The 14,454-nt window shown below is 36.7% G+C and overlaps 1 protein-coding gene across 1 annotated transcript in view; it reads left to right on the top strand.

The window, feature by feature from the left end:
* LOC136036135 (ataxin-2-like protein) overlaps positions 1-14,166 on the top strand; it is a 63,180-nt gene extending 49,014 nt beyond the window's left edge. Inside the window, exons 12-14 of the mRNA XM_065718160.1 lie at positions 3,571-3,786; positions 11,620-11,881; positions 13,616-14,166. Coding sequence (XP_065574232.1) covers positions 3,571-3,786; positions 11,620-11,881; positions 13,616-13,662 — 525 coding nt within the window. The 3' untranslated portion in view covers positions 13,663-14,166. The remainder of the gene's footprint in view (positions 1-3,570; positions 3,787-11,619; positions 11,882-13,615) is intronic.
* The last annotated feature ends 288 nt before the right edge of the window (positions 14,167-14,454 follow it).

The raw sequence follows: 14,454 nt of genomic DNA, 5'->3' as shown, positions 1-14,454 counted from the left end.
AGTTTTTCAACTAAAAGCAAGGACCTACATTAAAGCTTTAAATAAACAAGATTTTTCAATATATGAGGGGGCTTTCCTCTCTTAAGCCCCTCTCTCTTTATGCTGAAATTTGACTCTTTTTTTTTCACAACTCTTTAAGAAAGACTTCATAAACATTAGGGCCGTTTAATTAGAATAAAAAGCTTTGTCAAAGCAATAGAGACGTTAGTTTAATGAGCAAGGGATTTAGGAGGATGCAGCCCCCCTTATATATGGACTAGTTTTTGTCTCTTTCAATCTTGTTTTGTACTTTAAGTTGAAAAACTCATATTTTAAAATTCTAATTTATAATTTTTAATCATGTTATGCCGGAAAATCCAGCTTCCTCAAGGTGGTTTCAGGCACCATCCCCTCTCCCCACTGTGCACCCACTGACACTCTTTCATAACAGGTGATTGGAATTTTACCCCCCCCCCCCCTTGGCGGAAAAGTTTCCCAGCAAAAAGGCAGCAAAAGGGTATTTTCCAGCAAAGGTTTTGTGGGGGGAGGAGAGGGGTACAAAAGAAAACTTTAAAAACGCATCAAAAATTTGAAATTGATATCTACTCCCTTAGGATTTCTGGGAATATTTCTGGTCTGCGCTGTTATTGTGAAAGTGAAGACTAACAAAAAAACCCAATGTGAACAGAATTTATTCCATACTGGAGGACTGTCCCTTCTCATCCACGCCTCCCCTTCAAGGTCGCAGAAACTTTGCAGTGTGCTCATTGGGTCGGAAATTAAGAGTTCTAGTCACTTTTTTACTCCAGAAGCATTGGAGACCAACCAGTCGTGTAAGTGTGGGGCTCCGTGGAGACTATTTTCTGCACGCTAGGGGGGTATTTTCCAGGGGATTAACGCTAGCCACCGAATAAGGACAAGCAAAGATAAAAAAAAGACCGCTAATATCTTTAGATGCATCAAACGAGGCATGTTCAATGCCGATAAAAACTAGGTAAGAACAGAAATGTCTAACAGTAAGAAAAAAGGGTTTACAACTAATCAAGTGAAGAAGAGAAGGGGGGGAAATCAGAATTGCTCGTCGATAAAACTAAAAGTAATTAAAATCTAACTTGGATTTGGCTGGACTCTTATTACCTGGATTGGGTTGGAATAGCTTAAATACAATTGGTTTGCTTTTTTTGGCGAGGGAGGGGGAGGAGGGGTCAGTTGTTTTTTTGTTTTTCTAAAAAAAAAATTCCAGTTTTCTTATCTCTTCTTGCGCTGTTCTTATTGTTCCATTCTGCTGGTTTTGTATTGCTTTCGTTTTTTTTTTCTTTTATCTTGCTAATATAAATGGATAAATAAATCTTAAAACGAGTACACATAAAATTGAATATGCTAATCAAGCTTGAAACGAACAAAAATATTTTGCTATTGTAGCATAACTGAAACCCAAAACAAACAGAAATTAAATTAATAATCAAAGCAAACAAGCATACAGCATGTGCTAATATATATGGAAAGACAATCTTAAAACGAATAAAGCTATAATTAAATATGCGAATCAAGATTAAAACGAACAAAAATTGATTCAAAGAAGAGTATGGGTACTGCCTCCTTCCCTAACTGTAGAAGTCTAATACGTACTGCGTCATTGGTGCTTTGATGAAAATGAACTATATTACAAATGTTTTCTTACGTACTTGTTACAACAATGAAAATAAAAATAAAATTACTGTAAAATTAAATTTTGAAATGATAGGCTTTTCAGCATTAATCTTGCTTCTTCCCTAAGCTGTTCACGACAAATCTAGTATCACTACAAACAAGAATTTAGCCAATGCCTCCTTCCCTAACTGTATAAATCTAAAGCCTACTGCGTCATTGACGCTTCATTGAAAGCGAATTGAACTACTTAAAGCAACTAGAAGGCTCTTGATCCTTCATTTCCAACGTCGAACGGCAACTGCATACGGAAGCTTGGTAGCAAACAAACTTCGACTCAACCGCAAACTGCTAGCGAAACTTTACAATGCTTCTGCTCTCCCGAATTTCCTATACCTTACACCTTTTTGGCGTACGTTTACGATAACCGAGACGAAGGAACTTCGGCGAATCTATTTCCGGTATGCCAAATACCTGCTTGCCCTTCCACCATGGTCAAGCAACTCCTGGGTCATTAAAAGATACGGCATCATAGACCCGAATGTTTCTATCAGAAAAAGCATAGAAGCTTATAATAGTAAAATTGCTCGGCACCCATGGAGCGCTATTTTGGTTCAATGAATGTTTCGCTTTTGTATGTTTTAATTGTTTTTAAGTAAGGTGAAGTGTTGCAAAGTTTTTTGTGTAGTTTTTTAGGTCATTTCCTTTTTCCTCTTTTCTTTTATTCACATTATACTCCGTTTTTCATGTGTATTATAACGGGTTATGAATAAATTCAATTCAATTCAATTACAAATATTTTCTTTTCCTGTTATTACAGCATTGAAATGAAAATAAAAATTATACTAGTCAAATGTTACTTACTCAATTCTTAAATAGAAGTAAACTTTTAGCCTCCTTATAATATATTAAACGCCAAATGCATATTAAATGCGTTCAATACCTTGTGGCAATTAAATGTTTCTCCTTGTACTATGAAAATATTACATTCAGAAGCCTACTGGTACAGAAATTTTGGTTCACTACGCAACTGCATATATGGGTGGTTTTAATAAATAACAAGATGAACATGTTCGATAAATCAGGTTCCAACCCAGATTTTTAGCCTGTTGTTAAAGTGGGTTCTGACTATAGCTGAATTTTAGCTTTGACTTTTTTTTTTGTTGATAAAGGCTCCCAGACATGGAGCCGAAATACTCGTTTTTTTTTTTGTTATTTAAAATTTACTGTTATTGTTTGTTCCACGATTTTGTTTGAGTTATACCCGTTTTTCTCTCTTAAATTCTGTAAATTGGGATTGGGGCACTGTTAGTTAAATATAATGTTAAAGACGAACAATGATAAGGTTTCTATTAGAATAGTTGTTTATCTGGATTGTATTAGGGACGATAAAAAAAGAAACTATAAGAGTTCAACTAGGTGTGCTTCAGAGCAAAATAGAAAAGAAAGTTTCAGGCATAATAGGTAATATCAAGGACATTCATTGGCTTATAAATTTTTTTTCTGAAATCTATCAGTGACTGGAAAAAAATAAGTCGTGACTCGTATAGTTTATTTTTTTTTTTTTTCGTTTTTTTGTCAATGGCTATATTTTTCTAAAAAGGACCCAGACTATAATTAGTTTAATGTTTTTCTTATAATTTAAAAAAAACTGAAATTTTTTTTTTTTAATTTATATTAAAAATTCATAAAAGTGGGTTGTCTTATTTTGTTTGCTTATTTTTCTTTAATTCTGTTCAAGTTGAGGATTTTTTTGTCTAATTGACAATTGACCTATGATCGATGTAAGGATCATAATTCTTTGCTTGCACAGACCGTGAAAATACCCAAACAAAGCTAAGACATCAAAGATTAATATTTTGTTATAGTCCGATTTTTTTTTTTTTTTTTTTTTTTTTTTTTAACATATAACATGTGTTTTAACATGTTTATTTTTATATATAGATTTATCCCGTAAGACTAATGGCGCAGCCAAATGGTGTTATGTCTTTAGTAGCTTCACATTCATATGGTGAGAATCACCAGTCGCACTCAAATCATCAGGGACATATGCAAATGACTGTTCCTACACCTGCTCAAACTCCAAGTGGCAGCAATGGACAACATCCCAATTTATATCAACCTCCAACACCTTCGCCGGCTCTTCATCCTCCTCCACAGGTGAACATAAGATAATTAAATTAGATATAGATTCTCATTTCGAAAAAATGGCCAAAGACACTAGCGAAAAAATTAAACCCAAAGAAAGAAATAAAACCTCATTACTGTTAAATTGTCACATAAAGGGTCACATTTTGGTGGTAAAACCCTTTGTATATGCATTGCTATGATTATCTTATGTGTATAGAAAATAGAATGTTTTTCCTTAAAAAAATAAGGGCGTTTTGGCTATCAAGCCATTTAGCTGATGGTGTTACTTAACTTTCCATAGTTTTCGTTTACCAATTCGCCCTAGAACAAAAGTCGTGCTTGCTCCTACTCCAACCCACGCTAATGTGCTTAGAACGTCACTATTTTCTCCTATTAAGCTCTTAATTTCTTTGAATATTTATTGTTTAAGCTATTTCCAACTTTCGCTCTTAAACCCTCATATTTGTTCTAAAGTCTCTTAAACACTTCCTTATGACCTCTTTCCACCCAACACCCCCCCCCCCTCCCTAGGAGGACGTCCTGTTTTCCGTTTGCCTCATCTAGACTACCAAAAAACGAGATTTATTTTCAACGTATCTTTTTTCATCTAAAACATGACCTAATAAAATATTAACCATTCTTTGCTAGAGCCTTAGAACATAAGACTCGAACTACGTTTTTGGCATATGCTTAGGAATAATCTGAGCGGTCATAATTAATGGTGGTATCAGATTGAGTAAACCATTAGCTTCTGGCTGTGGTTAGCAACAACTAGTTTTATTAGTTAATAGGCTGTATACAGATGGAACATTAAACAGAATCCTGAGTCTTTGTTGCTCCAATTGCGACTTCAAAGTAGCTAGTATTAGTTGTCTAAATACAATCTTCTATCCTAGATAAGCTAACCTAAGTCCCACTCCCCCCCCCCCAAAAAAAATCAGGATGTTTGATGCTTAATTGGTCTTAGTGTGTAGCAAACTCTGTCACATATCTTGATATCTTAAAATGTCTACGATTGCACGGGCTTGAAGACCCCCTCTATCCCAGGTGTTTGTGTATTTTTCCTCTTTCTTTAGTTTAATTAAATAAAAAAAAACAAGTTTTTTCAACTGAAAGTAAGGAGCGACATTAAAACTTAAAACGAACAGAAATTACTTTGTATATGAAATGGGTTGTCCCCTCCGCAATCCCTCGCTCTTTACGCTAAAGTTTGACTCTTTGCCACAATTCTACTTTTTAAAACAATTAAAAGCTTTAGCGTAAAGAGCGAGGGATTGCGGAGGGGACAACCCATTTCATATACAAAGCAATTTCTGTTCGTTTTAAGTTTTAATGTCGCTCCTTACTTTCAGTTGAAAAAACTTGTTTTTTTTTTATTTAATTTCTGAACGTTTTTGAATCAATGCATGTTTTGATTTTGGCTCTCCGCAGAGGCTTTCTCATAATTTTGATCGAATGATTTGATAAAAAAGAGCGGGAGAGGAAGCCTAGTTGCCCTCCAATATTTTGGTTAATTAAAAAGGAAACTAGAACTTATAATTTTTTACGAATCTTTTTATTAGTAAAAGATATACGTAACTTATAAATTAGCTTACGTAAAGAATTTTTTATTCTCATGTTTTTATTATACATATGAGAGGGTTCGCCCCCTCGACAGTACCTCTCTCTTTACACTAAATCTTAAATTTTCTCCCAATTTATTAAGAATGACCCCTGAATCACAAAAGCCATATAATAAATAGTTGACATTACTAACAATACTTTAGCGTAAAGTGCGAGGTATTAGGAGGAGGTGAGCCCCTCATATGGGTAATAATTTCTGTCTTTTTAAGTTTTAATGCTGCTCCTTACTTCCAACTGAAAAAAACTTTTTCATATTTATTTTTTCATTGTTTTTTTTTGAAATAATGCTAGTAAATCCTGCGCTCCCTTCATGGAAATTTTCTTCCCCCATAACAAATTCCTCGATGGAAAGTTCCCCCAGTATATCCCCCTCTTCTCAACCCCTCCCCCCGACCAAAAAAATTATCCTTAAAATGCCTGTACACTTCCCAATAACCATTACTATATGTAAGCACTGGTCAAAGTTTGTAACTTGTAGCCCCTCCCACGGGGACTGTGGAGGAGTAAGTCGTCTCCAAAGACATAGTTATAAGGTTTTTCGACTACGCTGAATAAAATGGCTATCTCAGAATTTTGATCCGTTGACTTTGGGAAAATAATTAGCGTGGAAGGGGGCCTAGGTGCCCTCCCATTTTTTTGGTCACTTAAAAAGGGCACTAGAACTTTTCATTTCTGTTAGAATGAGCACTCTCGCAACATTCTAGGACAACTGGGTCGATACGATCACCCCTGGGAAAAAAAATAAAAATAAACACGCATCCGTGATCTGCCTTCTGGCAAAAAATACAAAATTCCACATTTTTGTAGATAAGAGCTTGAAACTTCTGCAGTAGGGTTTTCTGATACGCTGAATTTGATGATGTAATTTTCGTTAAGATTCTATGACTTTTAGGGGGTGTTTCCCCCTATTTTCTAAAATAACGCAAATTTTCTCAGGCTCGTAACTTTTGATGCGTAAGACTAAACTTGATGAAATTTATATATGTAAAATCAGCATTAAAATGTGATTCTTTTGATGTAGCTATTGGTATCAAACTTTCATTTTTTTTAGAGTTTTGGTTTCTATTGAGCCGGGTCGCTCCTTACTACAGTTCGTTACCACGAACTGTTTGATAACGGTGTTTTCAATTTCGAGTCGTCGATCATTGCCAAGGTCGATTTTTTTTTTTTTTTTTTTTTTTTTTTTTTTTTTTTTTTTTTTTTTTTTTTTTTTTTTTTTTTTTTTTTTTTTGCTCTCAATCATAGAAGTTACCGAAGCTAGCTCCTTTAAACGCAAAGCCTTTACGGGAAAATCGTCAAAACGCAGCCCAATTGAACTCCTTGAGCAGGGTTCACCGCGTCAGGAATAACTTTTAAAACAAGAGCTAAGAGCTCATATGGCACTTGTGACGAGGTCGGAAGAACCAAGGGCTCATATGGTATTAGCTCTAGCAAAATTTTAAGAATCCTTCAGCCCCCCAGATGGTCGAATCTGAAAAACGGCTTTGTCAAGTCAAATTGTGCAGCTCCCTGACACACCTACCCATTTTCATCGTCCTAGCACGTCCAGAAGCACCGAAATAGCCAAAGCACAGAATCCCATACCACTAACTCTCCCAAAGAGAGTGGATTCAGTCCGGTTATGTCAATCAGGAATCTATGACATTTATAAGAGTTTTCCAGGATTTCCGGTTTCCCCCTCCAACTTCCCCCAATCTCAACAGATCTGGTCGGTATCTGCAATAAGAGCTCTGAGACATGAGTTCCTTCTAAATATCAAACTTCATAAAGATCCGGTGCCCTTTCTTAAGTTAAAAATACCTCATTTTTCCAAATTAACAACCCGCAGCTCCCCTATAGAGAACGTATCCATCCCAATTATGTCAGTCACGTATCTATAGCTTGTGCTTATTCTTCTCATCAAGTTTCATCCTGATATCTCCACTCTAAGCGTTTTCTAAGATTTCCGGTTTCCAAGATTTCCGGTTCCCCCTCCAACTCCCCCCAATGTCACTGGATCTGGTTGAGATTCAACATGAGAGTTCTAAAGCACAAGATCCTTCTAAATATAAAATTTTGTTAAGATCTGATCACATGTTGGTAAGTTACAAATACCTCATTTTTTCTAATTTGTCCGAATTACTCCCCCCCCCCCAACTCCACTAAAGAGAGTGCATACGGTCCGGTTATGTCAGTCACTTATCTTGGACTTGTGCTTATTCTTCCCACCAAGTTTCATCCTGATCTCTCCGCTTTCAGCGTTTTCCAAGATTTCCCCCCCCCCCCCGTGACACTGGATCCGGTCGAGATTTAAAATCAGAGATCTGAATTACGAGGTCCTTCTAAACATATAATTTCATTAAGATCCGGTCATTTTTTCGTGAGTTAAAAATACCTCTTTTTTAGAATTAACCTCCCCCCCCCCAACTCCCCCAAAGAGAGCGGATCCGTTCCGGTTATGTCAATCACGTATCTAGGACTTGTGCTTATTTTTCCCAACATGTTTCTCCCCGATCCTTCCACTCTAAGCGTTTTCCAAAATTTTAGGTCCCCCCCCCTAACTCCCCCCAATTTCACCAGATCCAGTCGGGATTTACAATAAGAGTTGATTACTCTTTCGTAAGTTAAAAATCCCTAATTTTTTCTAATTTTTCAGAATTAACCCTCCCCCCAACTTCCCCAAAGAGAGCGGATCTATTCCGGTTATGTCAATCACGTATCTAGGACTTGTGATTGTTTTTCCCACCAAGTTCCATCCTAATCTCTCGGCTCTAAGCGTTTTCCAAGATTTTAGGCTCCCCCTAACTCCCCCCCCCAGTGTCACCGGATACGGTCGGGATTTGAAATAAGAGCTCTGAGACACTATATCCTTCGAAACATCAAATTTCAGTAAGATCTGATCGCTCCATCATAAGTTAAAAATACCTCATTTTTCAAAATTAACCCTTCCCCCAACTCCCCCAAAGAGAGCGGATCCGTTCCGGTTATTTCAGTCACGTATCTAGGACTTGTGCTTCCCGATCCCTCCACACTAGTCGTCTTCCAAGATTTTAGGTTCCCCACCCCAACTACCCCCAATGTCACCTGATCCCGTCGGTATTTAAAATAAGACCTCTGAGACAGGATATCCTTCCCAATATCAAATTTTATTTAGATCCGATCACCCGTTCGTAAGTTAAAAATACCTCCTTTTTTCTAATTTTTCCGATTTAACCGCCCCCCCACTCCTCCCTAGATGGTCGAATTGGGGAAACGACAATTTCTAATTTAATCTGGTCTGGTTCCTGATGCGCCTGCCAAATTTCTTCGTCCTGGCTTACCTGGAAGTGCCTAAAGTAGAAAAACCGGGACAGACAGGCCGACAGAATTTGCGATCGCTATATGTCACTTGGTTAATACCAAGTGCCATAAAAATGAGCTTCGTCCGACGATCCCTCGCCGAATTTGTCTTCCAGTAGAGATAATCCTTAAAATTCTCTCGCTTGAAACACTCAAGCGATAGTACAAAACATACGAAAGCTGAAAATGGAATAATGAAATTAGGAGGGCTAGCGGAATATCATTGTTGATGGAACTGCAAAGACTGTAATAAAAGGGGGCCCTAGAACAAAGTTTCGTCATTCACATTCTTTAGAATCTCTGTTGTAGTTTTCCTGTCACAATAGTGCAAAACTTTGGCTTTCTTCTTAAATTGTTTGTTGATTTTGTCATGCGAAAGCAGTGCGTCATTTGGCTCATTCAGTAAGTGGTCTATCATAGCTACCAATAATTTTTTTTTTTGGTCCAAGCAAATTAGCTTGATTTGGCTGTTGTGATATCAGTTTGTTTTTGAAACTAACAGTGTTCAGCCAATTAAAGTCATGTCATGCATTGATAAACAAGAGGTAAGAGCTCGTATGGCACTTGTGACGAGGCAAGAAGAGCTACGAGCCAGTAGCTCATATGGTATGAGCTCTAACAAAATTCTAAGAATAAATAGATTGATTTAAAAGGAAAGTCAGAGGCTTAATGCCGGTCATGATTTAAAGTAAGAGCTCTGAGACACGATGTCCTTCTAAATATCAAAATTCATTAAGATCCGATCACCCACTCGTAAGTTATAAATACCTAATTTTTTTTAATTTTTCTTCTCCCTTTAGCCCCCCAGATGGTCGAATCTGGGAAAACGACTTTATAAAGTCAATTTGTGCAGCTCCCTGACACGCCTACCAATTTTCATCGTCCTAGCATGTCCAGAAAAACCAAACTCGCCAAATCACTGAACCCCTCCCCCCAACTCCCCCAAAGAGAGCGAATCCAGTACGGTTACGTCAATCACGTATCAAGGACATTTGCTTATTCTATCCAGCAATCTTCATCCCGATTCCTCCACTAAAGTGTTTTCCAAGGTTCCCCCCCCCCAACTCCCTCAAACTTTAAAAGATCTGGTTGGGATTTGAAATAAGAGCTCTGAGACATGAATTCCTTCTAAATATCAAATTTCATTAAGATCTGATCACATATTCGTAAGATAAAATACCCCAATTTTCACGTTTTACAAGAATTCCGGTTTACCCCTCCAACTCCCCCCAATGTCACAGGATCTGGTCGGAATTTAAAATTAGAGCTTTAAAGCACAAGATCCTTCTAAATATCAAATTTCATTAAGATCTGGTCACCCTTTCGTAAGTTACAGATACCTCAATTTCAAAATTACCCCCCCCCCCCCAAATCCACCAAAGAGAGCAGATGCGGTCTGCTTATGTCAGTCACGTATCTTTGACAGGTTTTTATTCTTCCCATCCAGTTTCATCCTGATCTCTCCGCTTTAAGCATTTTCTAAGATTTCTGGTCCCCTCCCCAACTACCCCCCCTCCCAATGACGCTGGATGCGGTTGAGATTTAAAATAAGAGATCTGAGTTACGAGGTCCTTCTAAATATGAAGTTTCATAAAGATCCGATCACTTCTTCGTAAGTTAAAAGTACGTCATTTTTTCTAATTTTCATAATTACCCCCCCTCCCCCAATAGAGCGGATCCGTTCCAATTATTTAAATCACGTGTCTAAGACTTCTGCTTATTTTTCCCACCAATTTTCATCCCGATCCCTCCAATCTAAGCTTTTCCATGATTTTAGGTTCCCCCACCACAAACTCCCCCCAGTGTCGCCAGATCCGTTCGGGATTTAAAATAAGAGCTTTGAGATCATGTTTAACGCAATGAGTTTGAACTCCGGCTTAATTAGCATGAAATGGCGCTCATATCTCACGAACTTAAGTTGACTGCATTTTTTTTTTTTAATTTGGCTTTAGGAGCGTCTTCAATGCTCTTTGCCGGGAGTATCAAAAAAGAACTTGGTCTAATTAGAAAGGTCAATCGGATGATCATCATTTGAAAAGAATGATTGGTTTTAACATTTGAAGCAGCAAAAGAAATATGTATGAAAATGATCTTAATTCCAAGTGAATGAGACGCTTCCTTTGATCATTCATCAGACGCTTTTGACATTAAAGTATTAATTTAATGTTGTTAGTCTGGTACAAAATTTGATTTCTAAGCCTTGTTAGAAATAAAACCGGATGTGTGAATTTACTCCTTTTAGCCTTTTCCGGCGATGAAACAGTTCAGCTGGTGCTTAAATGAGCATTGTTATTAGCTGATGTAGTAAGTTTTAAGTGATGGCGCGCATTGCTACAGAAAGTTAGTTTAGCTTTAATTTTTATATTTGATGGATTTTGGGGGGGAAAAAGAAGTCGTTTATTGTATCAACTTTGATTGTGCTGATAAACTTGCATAAGCGGTAACCTTGAGGCCCCTTCTTGTGCATTAGTTGAAAGAAGTCTGTAAGCTAAGATGAATTTTATTAGACATACTATTCAGGCGACTACTTTCTCTTCTGATCACTCTTGAAGTAATTAGGATATTGCTACGTAGTGGAAAAACGAACCAATTTAACTTTTGCATTTGAGATTAAACATTCCATTCAAAATCATTCTATTTGACAATGACTCTTAAAGTTAAAAATCTAAAATATGCAAGACCTCAAGGGGTAAGCTTCAAGAGTTTGACTTTAAGGTTTGTTTATATCCGTTAAATATTTAAGTATCACATATTTAAGGACTCCCCATCCCCACGGTCTCTTTCTCTCTCTCCGTCTCTCTTTTCTTTAAAATTAGTAATTAGTTTTCGTTTTTGTTTTTTAGTTCTGTACGTATTTTATATGTTGTTAATAATTCCACGCACTGAGTGAAATTGTAAAACTGGTTACATTTTCATTTGCAGGGAACTCCTACTGGGGCTCCTCCACACCACCAGCAATCAAATGTGATATACACACCTCAGCCTACAGTAGTGACACCTGGAAATGGTCCACCACCTCAAACTCCTATGCCTCCACCTGGAAATCCACACGGCCTACCTATGGTTTACATACCACCAGGTCACCACCACCAGGGTGGGATGACACACATGCTACCCTTTCAGCAAGGACACAATGGAATGACTATGGGAATGATACCGCAATTTCATTATATACACGCTCCTGGTAAGTCTTCTGTTCACCATTAAAACACCAATTCGAGTATGTTCATTTTCTTTTTCTCTTTTTTGTAGATTTTAGCGTAAGGGTGCTTCATTAGCTCTTTAAGTTTTCTAGATTGCCAGAAACATTCCCTGAAAATTATTATCTCAAAACGACAAGGCGTTGAATGGCAAATAATGTTCAGTTGAGTGGATCTGACTACCTTTCTAAATTGAACTTACAAACCCTCTACAATAAAGCACAAATTAAACATAAAAAATTCAAGTACTCACTTTCACCAAATGACATGTAACATTGATGCGGACGAGTATATATGTTATCTTTAGGAGTATGTATGGATATTTTGTGTGAGAGGGGGTATACATCTTGACTGGTGGAGGTTTGGGTTCGAATTTTGTTGCCTATGCTCCACCCAAAACGAACGTCATGCAGTGATGTGAATCTTTCGTTATAGCCTGAGAAAGTGGGATTGAACCACGTTTTTCGTATTGCCCACTGTTTAGTATACAGTCAGTCAAACAAGTATTTAAAATTATACTTAGGGAAATCTTCTGCAGATCATCAACAAATCTTCCTCGGCCTTTCGAAGTCCACGTGCTACTTTCAATGTACTAGTCTTAGTTCGCAGAATTATCTTCCTATTTCTCAAAACCTTTTCAACCACTAAAAAATACCCTGCTTCTTGGCTATTCTATTTTTGTATCTTCAATGGATCTAAAGGACGCTCAAAGCTTCTGTTTAATCTAAATCTAGGAGTCTTTCCTTTCCGTTTGATATCATTTGGTTCTCCTATAGACTTTGCCGTATTCCTTGGGCCAAAGGTCATCAATTACTGCAATGTAAATATCTAGTGTACAACACAAGGATAGGATCTTCCCTAGAACTTCTCAGCCAGCTGAATTAAATGCCTGTTCATAATCTGTAAAACTAAGGACTAAATAACTTCGAAGACCACACTGCCTTCCCATGACAAAAGTAAAACAGTTCAAAATAAGGATGAAATCTTTTTATTGACAGTGAATAGATATGAAATTATTTAACTGGATATTTCGAACACATATACAGTGTTCATCTTCAGCAGTAAAACTGGACACATTATATGTGTTCGAAATATCCAGTTAAATAATTTTATATCTATTCACTGTCAATAAAAAGGTTTCTTCCCTATTTTGAACTGTTTTACTTTCGTTAAGGACTAAATGTGTTTTATAACTCAGAAAATTTTAGATTATTCATCTAAGAGGGAATATTAAGTCAACGCATTCTCTCCCTTTCATAAAACCATACTTTTCTTAGTATTCTATCTAGAATATCTCTTAGTCTAATAATTATCGTCGTGCTAAGTGATTTACTTCCTACAGAAATACATTTAATGTTTCTGTAATTACCATACTAAGTTTGGTTTCTGTAATATATTGTAAAATTAGTCTCCAATGATCGGTTCTAATGTACAATATCATGAAATTCCTTTGAATTTTTTTGTTTTATCCTTTTTTCCATGACCAGTCAAAATTTGATGTCCTGTTGAGGTTTTTACCCCCTCCCCTCCCTTTCTCTCCGTGATGTTAAAATTCTCACGGCATTAGTTTTTAACTATAATTGCCAATTTTGTAACTTCTCTCCCCCTTCTAAATGAATTTCCCTGTACCTCGCTCTAGGAGCCTGTTTGGGTTTTTTAGTTATGTTGGTTTTAGAAGTGTTTATGTTAATTTAATTCCCTTTTTTTCTCTTTTTCAGTTAGTAGCGGCCAAGGACAGCAACATATTGTACATCAGAACCAGTGATTAGGGCCATTGTGTTATTTATAGGAGAAAATATTGTTTTATGAATTAGTGCAGCTTCTGTTTTGCAGAGTGCACCCTGCCTACGGTTGTGAGTGAGATTTCGAGTTTGGAACTTCAGTTTTTAAGGAGCAATAATAGTAGATAAACTCTGCAGCGAAGGCCATTAAAGCCTGATTTGCGTGCTGGACTATGCAGGCTGTTTCTTTTTATATAAGATTTTATAGTTCTTGCAAACCTGATGAAACCCCCCTGGATTCTCTCTGAGAGAAGAAAGTGAGAATTTATTGTTAAGTTCTTTTTTTAGAATGGAAAAAGAACTGTTTTTTTTTTTTTTTTTTTGCCCTTATGCCCTAAGGGTAGAATTTTAGCTCTGAAACAAATCAATTTTGTTATTGAACTGTTTTGAAACTTGCTGGAAGGAATGTTTCAAACTTTCAGCAGTGTTTTCAGTCAAAGATGTTGTTTAAAAAAAGACAAAAAATAATAAAAAAAAACTTATGCCAATATTGTGATTCTTGTTTTTCTCTTAGAACTTGTTTGGATTACATCTTCTCTAAAAATGATTTTCCATGGTAATCTCCTAACCATTGTCTTGGAGATAAATTTCGAGGATGAGCGTTTTTTTTGTTTTTTTTGGCGTTATCCAGTCTCCTGGACACTCAAATTGGCTGAAAATCGCTGGTGCGTTATTATTTCTGTAAAAATAGAGGCTCAGTATGGATCTCCTAGGAAAAAAAAAACAACCTCTACGCTCAAAAAGGTATTCAAGGCATCTCAAAAGGTAAAGGAATC

This window comes from Artemia franciscana, chromosome 15 (genome assembly GCF_032884065.1).
Source record: "Artemia franciscana chromosome 15, ASM3288406v1, whole genome shotgun sequence".
In the NCBI taxonomy this organism is placed as follows: Eukaryota; Metazoa; Arthropoda; class Branchiopoda; order Anostraca; family Artemiidae; genus Artemia; species Artemia franciscana.
The sequence above is the reverse complement of the archived record's forward strand: the minus strand, read 5'-3'. Positions and strand labels throughout refer to the sequence as shown.